Raw genomic sequence first — 12,226 nt, 5'->3', positions numbered from 1 at the left:
TATACCACTTTTCTCCTCCCTTTGCTTCACTGTGCACTTCCTCTGCGTCACCTTTTTCTATGACTTCACTCATAAACTTTATATATTGCTCCTTGTACCTTTGGTCCTTGGACAGTTTATTTCTGAGGTTTTGAAGTCGCACAGCAGCCATTTGCTTATTGTCCGGTAAGTATGGCCTCTCCTTAAATGGGAGCAGCATTTCGTAATGTCCTTTAGTATTTTTGTAAATGCCTTCCTTCAACGTGTTCAGAAAGAGAATGTCGTCTTGAGACACTGACTTGTTATCCTTGTTATCATCCTTGAAGTCAGACTCTAGAACCTTGAGCGCATCAGCTGGAGTCACTAGGGGGAGCTCTTTGACTGTAACTCTGTGGCACACAGTAGACATGCTTAAAGAGTCATTGTAAGATGGTGTAGGGCCTACAACACTCCAGCCTAATGCTGTGCGGACTGCATAGGGTTCATTCTCTTCTCCTAAAATTACCTGTCTTGGAGCCAGTGCCTTAGAACAGCTGTAACCTATCAGCAAGCCAACTTCACACTCCAACTGTGCGGGAATCTCATTCACTATTGCCTTGAGATGATTCCATTGCCTTGCTGTTTCACAGGTGGGAATGTGGGAGCGGTTAACTGGTATACAGTCCTTAGTGTAAGCAGGAGGGAGTTCAATCATTTCTGAAGAGTTGTAGCCTCTCACTTTGAGACCTGAGACACGTTCGCTTGGCACTACAGCATCCTTACCAATCATTGTAGTGAGCCTTAACCTTATTGGGGTGGACTCTGCATTTAGACTATTAGACACATCTTTGTCAATGAACACTGTGTCACTTTGGGTGTCTAAGAGTGCATAAACTAGCCTTTCCGTACTTGGATGTGGCTCTGAAGAAACCCATACTGGTACAATCATAGAAGTGCTAACACATTGTTCGTTAGGTTCTGCATTGAGAGACAGGGTAGTTGCTGCCTGTTCTATGTTGCTCTGAGTTAAGCTTATGGCTGATTTGTGATTGTCATAATTGAAGTCATGCAGACAAGTCGGGTGTTTTTTCTTACATATTTCACATACAAGTCTGTAGCGACAGTCCTTTGCACTGTGTCCAGGTTTGAGACAGCCATAACAGAGTTTTTTCTCCCTTATGTACTTCCTTCGTTCCTCAAGTGATTTGCCTTTAAACCGTGGGCAACAGTGAAGTTTGTGTCCGTTGTCTTGACAGAGCATGCATGATGGTTTGACACTTGACCTTTGGATTGTATTTTCAGTCTCTGATACCACCTGCGTGTGGAGAACACTGGAGGTGGGCCCTTTTTCCCTTTGATAACTTTTACCAGTGATTGTGGTGAAGTCTGTTGAGCGGAGAGCATGAAATGATGTTATCGGATTGCATACGATCTCTGCTTCAGATGACATGAACTCAGCAAAGTCCTTTAAACTTGGAAACTTCCCACTTTCTTTCATGAACTGTGTAGCCTGACGATTCCACCTTACAGCTGCCCAGTCAGGTAACTTTTGAACAAGTTTTTGGTTTTCTTCACAATCGTTGAGAATGTTCAAGCCTTCAATGTGTGGCATAGCTTCATAACATGTTTGAATGAAATCAGCAAATGCCCTAAATCCTGTCGAGTCCTTCGTTTGTATCTTTGGCCATTTTGCCAGCCTTTCTCTGAATGCTTTCTGAATGACAAATGAATGTCCATACCGTTGGTTGAGGCGCTCCCATGCGTCCATGTATGCATCACTGTCATTCCTGTAGAAGATGCCATCAAGAGTCTTTCGAGCTGGACCTCCTACATATTTCTTTAAATAGTACAATTTATCAGCAGGTGAGATGTTCTTTTTATCTATGAGTGCAATAAATGAAGCTTTCCACTCAATGAATTGTATTGGATCACCTGTGAATGTGGAGGGCTCTGGCATTGGCAGTCTGTTCATAGCAATACTGTCCTGGACTGCTTGTGCTAAGTAAAGGACTTCTGATTGCGGAGATAAGGTGGACACCGCATTACTGTTAGGAACTTGAATTAGAGCAGAAGCTGTGGAGGGCTGCTGAGCTGCTCTGCTTATGCTGACAATGCTGTGAACACTGCTCTCACTTTTAATCTCTTGATCATATATCATTAGTCTAGCTCGAGCAGACCTTACATCCCTTTCTACTTTTAGCCTTTCTAACTCACGTTTTTCAGTTTCAAGTTCCTTTCTTTGCGTCTCCTCTAAAAGCTGAATCTTTTCCTTTTGTTTTTCCTCTTCTAGTAAAACCTCATACTCTACTTCTTTGGTTGCTAACTCTGCTGCCGCCTCTGCTCTCTTTGCAGCCACTACCGACGTGGCCGAATATGACTTACTGGCATTGGAGTGCTTACTTGAGAGCGTGCCGGAGGAACTGTAAATGGATTGAGCATAGTCTGATGTAAGAAGTTCACGGAGACGTATCTTCACTTTGTCACTATCATAGTCATCTATGCCTGAAAGTCTTTCATGTGCAACCTTGATAATGTCTTTGGTGACTGCTTCACATGCATCTATGCGTCGTCTTGTGTCACTGGAGGGACTTAAGAACATTGTCTCTTTCCTTCTCGACAAAGTCCATGAGTGAAGCGATTTGACTGGTTGATAGGTCTCCTTTTAATTGCTCCCGTGTTGTACGTACTTGTTTCTTCCATTCATCATAAATTTTATGAAGCCGTTTTACCTTTTTATGGGCCTCCTCCTCCTTATATTTTTGCATCTTTTCTGTGGGCTTCCTTTGACGAGCCGTGCGTGAAAGTTCCTTTTCCTTGTTGACCTGGAGGTCCTCCGTATACTCTGTGTCCTCGTCAGATGCTTCCATGCTGAGGATAGGCGATGCCGTTGACCATCGGATCCCAGATGACCTTGATTGAAGCTGTGGAACTGGAACCTGGAGTGGCTCTCACTGGGACCTTGGTGCTGAGCGTGGGTTGAGCTTTTACTCAGCTTGGGCCAAGCTCTTACTGTTGACGTCCCCGGTTGAAAGATGGTCTCTCAAACTGATGGTTCACAGCCTTTATTGATTAACCTTAAGGTGAACACACCGTAAGAGCTACAGTGCAAATAAACAGGAAAAAATGCAGTTAATAACTCACAACAGTATGTTTCCCTTATCCTATCACCTTATTTACACCATAAATTAATTAATACCAACCTTGATCCCTTCTCAACCAGGTGCCAAAAGAAACCGTTAGCAGCTAATTTGTCGTCTAATTTGTCGTTCTAATTTGTCGTAGCCCTTTGTCATTTTACCGTGGCATACGGTTCTTCTTTGCACATTGGAATTGGCGCTACTTCTATCTGCCTTGCGGCAGCTGCTACAAATTTACGACACCTGGTTTTCCGATGTCCTTCAAAATAAAAGCATCAGCGGTATTATTGCATTACCATCACAATAACAGCAAGGTCATTTACACGCCATGAAAAATGAACTTAATTTTGAAGCTTACGCATGCGTGCACACTGACCAAATTTGGCATACATGTCAGGAGGCCTAAAATGAGTAATCTTATTTAGTTCATGGGTTTGGGTGGGCCAAAATGGCTCTACGGCGCCCCCTACAACATTTTGACAAACTAGCCCCTGGTCTACGTTTTACCTACATATACCAAATTCGGTACACTTATGCAGGACGATAGGACCTACAAAAAAGCCTCTTGTAGCGTTGACCTAAACCCAACAGGAAGTCGGCCATTTTGAATTAAGTGTCCAAATTTCAGCCATTTATAGGGCTCGTAAATGAGCGAACTTGTCCGAGGGGGTTGAAGCGATCGACTTCAAACCTGGTCAGCTGGTACAAACACTATTCAAGATGAAAAGTTATCAAAAGCTTTCTATAATCTTTTACGGTTTGGCCGTGGCAAGATGTCAAAGTTCAGTGTCCCGCCATGGCACCGAAAGCTCTTCCAAGTTCACTGTAGATTCTTCTGCGTGTTTCACACTTCTCATGTTGAGTCACAAAAGCCTCAAGACCATCACAGTGTACTCAACACTTCATATACTGGAATACAGGACGTCATTAGCGGCCATTTTCTAGCCCAACATAGGGGACGCGGGAACTGACGTGTAAGTCCTTCACGCGCTGTCCAAACTACATGCACGTTCTGAGCCGCGTGGAAGGGTCAGAGTCTGGTACCGGGGCGGAGCCGCCGCACGCCCCGACGCGCGCGGAGGTGCGAGGGCCCTCCAACGCTGCTTGCAGCTTTAATTATTAATTATCTTTGATAATTATTAATTATTTCTGATAGCCAAATTGAACATTACCACTTGTTAAAGCACAACAACATTTATTATCATTCAGACTGATCTGATCCATATTAATCAGCTTTTGATTATATCTTGTCCACTTAGAAACAGCAGGAAACACAAATCTGACACATCATCAGCTTTGAAGTTGGTATGGTGAACTTTTAAGTTAATGAGCAACTTGATCATTTATTTGGAGTGGTGTTTGTGTCCATCTGATAAAGCAGGTCCAATATTCACTCTCTGCTCCACTATGTTCACCAGCTAGCTAGTAACTGTGTCTGTCTGTCTGCTGTTTGCTGCTGACCACATAGTTTTACTGATGCTATGAGAATAGTGTGAAACAAAACAAGCTAAATAATGTGCTGAAAGACACTAAAAGAAGCTCTGCAGAGCTCAGGAGAACTGCGGTGTCAGGTAATAACGTTTTTAGATATTGGACAGCACTGCCACACAGACCTTGTGCTCACTTTGAATTCTTGAGCTGCTACAAAAATCAACAACACACAGTCCTCATAAATAATGTGTTATCCAACGACAAGCTTTCAGATCTCCAGCTTGAAAGTATTTTTCTTTGCTGAACTTTGTATCCACTAAGAGGAATTCTATTGGTGCAGTTGTGCTATCAATTAATCAATCAATCAATCAACCATCATACAGTGCTAATTCACAACTGTTGGGCCTTGCCTCATGGCCAGACAAATAGGGGCCTACATGGACCTGAAAAAGCCTAAACAAAGGAACAAACTTGAACAAAGGGCCATAAAATAAACGGGCGCCAAAGTTTGTCGGCATTGTCTCCCATAAATCCGGGTAGGGGTTGTGGCCAGGATCCAACACCAGGAGTTCTCATTCGGGGAAAACTCCCCAAATCCACAAGGAACTCCCAATACGACCATGACGTCACTAAAAGTTTATTTCCACTGTAACGTAAAGTTACTACAGGAGGTGCTTTCTGATCGGACCCCCCCCCCCCCCCCCCCCCCCCCTTAAACCTAGGTAACAGCTTCCCCCACACTCGCTGGACGAGCACACTTACATGAGAAATGCCGAACAACCTGCGGCTTTTCCCTCAATTTTTACCTGCAGAAGGGAGAGACAGTACGCTGTCCTCTCCAGGGAAATAGCACCCACGTTCTTCTCCCTCTAAGTCGACTATCGCTGCTCCACGCTGCCACACCAGTGCGCCGTTCCCCGCTAACACAGCGACTCAACAGACCCATTCCTCGCCGCCACCCGAGACGGACCGAAACCCGCCAGGCGTGCAGGATTTGCACACACTAATCGCTCGCGAAGCGATTGCAAGTAAGAGGCAGATAGGATTTAAGTGTGCTACCTTTGCTTATAAGTTAAAGTGCCGGACCGCCGTGTCCCGTGTTACAACTGTGTGTTTGCTGCTGTTGTTTAGTCTCCGGCGTTGTTTTGTGCGAAAGCCCACGCAGGGACTTTGTTGTGTTTATAACCAAGACGTGGAGAGTCAGTAAACATGAGTCTATCAGTTAAAGGACCAGCGCCGCTATCGGTAAACAGAGTTTGCTGATCGAGCCGCTGAGTGATAGACATACGGTTATTGTGCGCTCCTGTGACGGTTAAAAACCATATTTGCAGTGTTTTGTGTTGAATGCGTTCCTTTCCTCTTTCTTCCTACTAACCCACATCACATTCACATACATACACACATTCATACCGTCCCTTACAGGCACGGTCGGCGCCACTTCAGTCGAACTCTAGAGTTCAGACTTGTAATTACAGTCGCCATTACACTCTTAGCAGTCGGCACCTAGTGTTAAGCTCGTAACTACAGCCATTACAACACCCGGCAGCATCCTGCCCCTAGTGTTGAAACCGGTAATTACAGTAGCTATTACACACTTAGTAGTGCCCTGCCTCTAGTGCTCAGGGAAGGGATTTCTCGTGAGCTCGTCTGCCATCTTGGAGTGACGTATTCACTTACGTGATAACGTGATTCACTTACATGATTACGTCACCACTCTGCAGCCTCCTCCTCGCCCCCCCCCCCCCTTTTTCCTTCACACACACACACACACACACACACACTCCCTCACACACACATGCTGGATGCTTGTATATATATAGTGCTGTGAAAAAGTATTTGCCCCCTTACAGATTTCTTCTGTTTTTGCTTTTTTGTCACACTTACATGTTTCAGATCATCAAACCAATTTTAATATCACACAAAGATAACCTGAGTAAATACCAAAAGCAGTTTTTAAATGATTTTATTTATTAAGGGACAAAAGCTTTCCAAACCAACCTGGCCTTATGTGAAAAAGTAATTGCCCCTTAACCTAATAACTGGTTGTGCCACCCTTGGTGGCAACAACTGCAACCAAGCGTTTGCAGTAACTGGCAATGACTCTTTCACATCGCTGTGGGGGAATTTTGGCCCACTCTTCTTTGCAGAATTGTCTTAATTCAGCCACATTGGAGGGTTTTCGAGCATGAATGGCCTGTTTAAGGTCATGCCACAGCATCTCAATCGGATTTAAGTCTGGACTTTGATTAGGTCACTCCAAAACCCTCATTTTGTTTTTTTTGAGCTATTCAGAGGTGGACTTGCTGGTGTGCTTCGGAAGTGCGCTTGAGCTTAAGGTCACAAACCGATGGCCGGACATTCTCCTTCAGGATTTTCTGGTAGAGAGCAGAATTCATGGTTCTATCAATTACGGCAAGTTGTCCAGGTCCTGAAGCAGCAAAGCAGCCCCAGACCATCACACTACCACCACCATGTTTGACTGTCGGTATGATGTTCTTTTTCCGAAATGCTGTGTTAATTCAATTCAATTCAATTCAATTCAATTTTATTTGTATAGCCCAATATCACAACAGAGTGTCTCATAGTGCTTTACAAAGTTCACTGAAATAAACAAGTGTAAGCGAACAAACAATCTAATAAAGAGTCCAGCAGTCGATGAGGTCAATGGATCAGTCCGGTGGATCAGTCCGAGGCATCACCTGCCCTTTATGACCCTCCTTCTTCGGGAAGGAAAAACTCAAAAAACCCAGTGGGAAAAGAGAAACCTCCGGGAGCACCACAGTGAAGGAGAGATCCAGCTCCCAAGGATGGACAGGCTGTAGCCTTGGACAGATGCACATCCATTGGCTGGTGGAGAACCACATCAGCGGGGCCAGGACCAGGATCCACAGGAACCAGGGAACCACACCAGCAGAACCAGGACCAGGATCCACAGGAACCAGAGAACCACACCAGCGGGACCGGGTCCAGGACCCACAGGAACCAGAGAACCACATCAGCAGGGCCAGGACCAGGATCCACAGGATCCACAGGAACCTGAGAGATGAGAAAGTACAGAAACGCTCCGGGGAAGATAACAAGTTAGAGGCAGACATTTGGCTGACATGAGACATAACGATGGAGAGGAAGAGGAGGATAGAGAATAGAGGAGCTCAGTGCACCATAGGAGTCCCCCGGCAGTCTGAGCCTATAGCAGCATAACTAGGGGCTGGTCTAAGGCCTGATCCAGCCCTTAAATATATGCTTTGTCAAAAAGGAAGGTTTTTAGTCTACTCTTAAATGTAGAGAGGGTGTCTGCCCCCCGAACCCAAACTGGAAGGAGGTTCCACAGGAGAGGAGCCTGATAGCTGAAAGCTCTGCCTCCTGAACTACTTTTGGAGACTTTGGGAACCACCAGTAGACCTGCATTCTGGGAGCGCAGTGCTCTAGTGGGGTAGTACGGTACTATAAGCTCTTTAAGATATGATGGGGCCTGACCCTTAAGAGCCTTGTAGGTGAGGAGAAGGATTTTAAACTCTATTCTGGATTTTACTGGAAGCCAATGAAGAGAAGCCAGTACAGGAGAAATGTGGTCTCTTCTTTTAGTTCTCGTCAGAACACGAGCAGCAGCGTTCTGGACCAACTGGAGAGTCTTTAACGACTTATTGGGGCAGCCTGATAATAAAGAGTTACAATAGTCCAACCTAGAAGTGACAAATGCATGGACCAATTTTTCTGCATCATCAGTGGATATGATGGGCCTGATTTTGGCAATATTACGTAGATGGAAAAAGGCAGTTCTAGAAATCTGTTTAATGTGGGAGTTAAAGGACAAATCCTGATCAAATAAGACTCCCAGATTCCTCACAGTGGAGCTGGAGGCCAGATTAATGCCATCCAGAGCAGTTATGGTAGTAGAAAAGCTGTCTCTGAGGTGTCTGGGGCCGAGCAAAATAACTTCAGTTTTATCTGAATTTAGCAGCAGAAAGTTGCTGCTCATCCAGGACTTTATGTCCTTAAGGCAGATTTGAAGTTTAATCAACTGATTGGGTTCATCTGGCTTTATTGATAAATATAATTGTGTATCATCTGCATAACAGTGGAAATGAATGGAGTGCTTCCTGATAATATTACCAAGAGGAAGCATATATAAGATAAAGAGTATTGGTCCAAGCACTGAACCTTGTGGAACTCCATGTCTAACCTTAGTGTGGACAGAGGATTCGTTATTAATATGTACAAACTGAAATCGATCTAATAAATAGGACTTAAACCAGCTTAATGCAGTTCCTTTTATACCAATGAACTGTTCCAGCCTCTGCAACAGGATGTGATGGTCGATGGTGTCGAAAGCAGCACTCAGGTCTAACAAGACCAGGACAGAGAGAAGTCCTCTGTCTGATGCCATAAGGAGGTCGTTTGTAACCTTCACCAGTGCTGTCTCTGTGCTGTGGTTCGCTCTAAAACCTGACTGAAAATCCTCAAATAGACTATTACAGTTTAAAAAATTACACAGCTGGTTAGCTACAACTTTCTCCAGGATCTTGGAGAGAAAGGGAAGGTTGGATATAGGTCTATAGTTAGCTAACACATCTGAATCAAGAGTAGGCTTTTTCAGGAGAGGTTTAATTACTGCTACCTTAAAGGACTGTGGTACATAGCCTGTTAGTAAAGACTGATTTGTCATATCCAGTAAGGACGTGTTAATTAGGGGCAGGACCTCTTTAAGGAGTCCAGTAGGAATGGGGTCTAGGAGACATGTTGACGATCTAGATGAGGAGATTATTGAGGTCAATTCAGCAAGATCAATTGGAGAAAAACAGTCCAAGTACACATCAGGTCTAACAGCTGTTTCTATGGTTCCTAGGTTTGAAGTTGGACCAGACCCTGTTGAGGGCAGGAGGTGCTGAATTTTGTCCCTAATAGTTAGGATTTTATCATTAAAGAAGCTCATGAAGTCGTTACTGCTGAGCTCCAAGGGAACACAAGGATCAATAGAGTTCTGGCTCCTTGTCAGCCTAGCTATCGTGCTAAAAAGGAATCTAGGGCTGCTTTTATTTTCTTCTATTAATGAGGAGTAGTAGGCGGCTCTGGCATTACAGAGGGCCTTTCTATAGGTTTTAAGACTATCTTGCCAGATTAAACGGGATTCTTCCACTTTGGTGGCCCGCCATGTCCTTTCTAGCCTTCGTGAGTGTTGCTTAAGCTCACGTGTCTGGGAGTTATACCAGGGAGCTTGTCTCTTTTCTTTAATTCTCTTCTTTTTTAGAGGGGCAATAGAGTCTAGTGTCATTCGCAGTGAACCTGCAGCACTATCGACCAGATAATCAATTTGGGAGGGGCTAAGATTAGCATGGGGGTCATCCGCAGCACAGGGACACACTGGCTGAAATACTGAAGGAATCACCTCCTTAAATTTGGCAACAGCACTATCAGATAAGGATCTAGTGAGGACCTCCTTGTCATATAGAGCATAGTCCTGTAGCAAGAAATCAAATGTTATCAGGTAATGGTCTGATAAAATAGAGTTATGTGGAAAGACTGTTAACTGTTCAATTTCAACACCATAAGCCAAAACAAGGTCAAGAGTGTGGTTAAAACAATGAGTTGGTTCATTTACACTCTGGGAGAAGCCAATTGAGTCCAGTAGTGAGACAAAAGCAGTGCTAAGACTATCATTATCATTATCCACATGAATATTAAAGTCACCTACTATAATCACTTTGTCCACACTGAGGACTAAATCTGATAAAAACTCTGAAAACTCAGTTAAGAATTCAGAGTACGGACCAGGAGGGCGGTACACTGTGACAACCAACACTGGTTTTAGAGTTTTCCAGGTTGGGTGCGAAAAACTAAGAGTAAGACTTTCAAAGGAGTTATAATTAAGTTTGGGTCTAGGTTGGACTATTAAACTAGAGTTAAAGATTGCTGCAACTCCACCTCCACGTCCAGAATCTCTGGGAATATGAGTATTAGTATGACTGGGAGGAGTGGCCTCATTAAGGCTAACATACTCCTCAGGACGTAGCCAGGTTTCAGTCAGACACAATAAATCAATATGATGGTCAGATATCAGATCATTTACTAAAACAGCTTTGGATGGCAGAGATCTGATGTTTAAAAGTCCACATTTCACTCTCCTGTCCTGTTTCATAGTACCAATGGTGGTATTAATTCTGATTAAGTGTTTATGCTGAACTCCTCTCCTGTTGGACTTAATAGATCTAAAAGATCTGAGTGGTCGGGGGACAGACACAGTCTCTATAGGATGTTGGGTGGGTGACTGTTCTAACGGAGGAGCAGAGAAGTGTGTAAGACTGCAGCTCTGCCTCCTGGTCTCGACTCTGGATTGTCAGGTTTTAGGACTAATAAACTTCGCCATATTTCTAGATAAGAGCGCAGCTCCGTCCAAAGTGGGATGGATGCCGTCTCTTCTAATGAGACCAGGTTTTCCCCAGAAAGACTGCCAATTGTCTATGAAGCCCACATTGTTAGCTGGGCACCACCTCGACAGCCAGCGGTTAAATGATGACATGCGGCTGTACATGTCATCACTGGTCAGGTTGGGCAGGGGACCAGAGAAAACTACGGAGTCCGACATTGTTTTAGCAAAGTTGCACACCGACTCCACATTAATTTTAGTGACCTCCGATTGGCGTAATCGGGTGTCATTAACGCCGACGTGAATTACAATCTTGTTAAATCTACGTTTAGCCTTCGCCAGCAGTTTTAAGTTTGACTCTATGTCGCCCGCTCTGGCCCCCGGGATGCACTTCACTATGTTCGCTGGTACCGCTAGCTTCACGTTCCTGACTATGGAGCTTCCAATGACCAGAGTCTGTTTCTCAGCGGGTGTGTCGCTAAGTGGGGAAAATCGGTTGGAAACCTGAAGGTGGTGGTGCACCGTGGGCTTCTCCTTTGGACTATGTTTCCTCCGTACAGTCACCCAGCCGCCCTGGTTTCCCGGCTGCGCGGGAACCGCCGGGGGAGTAGGAGCTAAGCTAGGTCGGCCCGCACCGGCTACTGGGGGCTGGCTAGCTACAGCTGACTTATGCTCCATGGTGCGGAACCGTGTCTCCAACTCACTAAGCCTCGCCTCCAGTACAGCAAATAAACTACATTTATTACAGGTACCGGTTTCGCTAAAGGAGGCCGAGGAGTAACTAAACATATGGCACACTGAGCAGGAGACAGCAGGAGACTGAGAGGGAGAGAGAGAAGCCATTGCAGTGGTTTTAGTTTTAAGAAGCTAGCTAGTGATTTAGGTAAAAACTACAGAAATAACGAGATTATCACCACAAGAAGTGAGAAATATGTGTGCAGGTTTGTAAATTTAAATGTACAGCTGGTGGTTAAGACAGTGAAACGTGAAAATAGATCCAGTGGAGAAAAAGGAATGAGAGACGCTGTTGACAGCGCAATACACGGAAACTCCGATAGCCGGAAATGACGCTTACTGTAACAGGAAGGAAGGAGGAGGTTACATCTGGCGTTAGTTTTACGCCAGATGTAACGGGACACACACCTTCCAAAAAGTTCCACTTTTGTCTCGTCAGTCCACAGAATATTTTCCCAAAAGTGTGGGGGATCATCAAGATGTTTTTTGGCAAATGTGAGATGTGCCTTTGTGTTCTTTTTGGTCAGCAGTGGTTTGCGCCTTGGAACTCTCACATGGAGGCCATTTTTGCCCAGTGTCTTTCTTATTGTTGAATCATGAA

The 12,226-nt window shown here is 44.7% G+C and overlaps 1 protein-coding gene across 1 annotated transcript; it reads right to left on the bottom strand.

Annotated features, from left to right (window-relative positions):
• Positions 1 to 10,872: 10,872 nt before the first annotated feature.
• Positions 10,873 to 11,733, bottom strand: LOC139200837 (uncharacterized; the record flags this gene model as incomplete). The annotated part of the gene is made up of 1 exon (XM_070830014.1): positions 10,873 to 11,733. A coding segment is annotated over exon 1 (861 nt), but the record flags the coding sequence as incomplete, so codon positions are not given.
• Between the last annotated feature and the right edge of the window lie 493 nt (positions 11,734 to 12,226).

This window comes from Pempheris klunzingeri, chromosome 1 (assembly GCF_042242105.1).
Source record: "Pempheris klunzingeri isolate RE-2024b chromosome 1, fPemKlu1.hap1, whole genome shotgun sequence".
Lineage (NCBI taxonomy): Eukaryota > Metazoa > Chordata > Actinopteri > Acropomatiformes > Pempheridae > Pempheris > Pempheris klunzingeri.
This window is presented reverse-complemented; position numbering and strand designations above follow the sequence as displayed.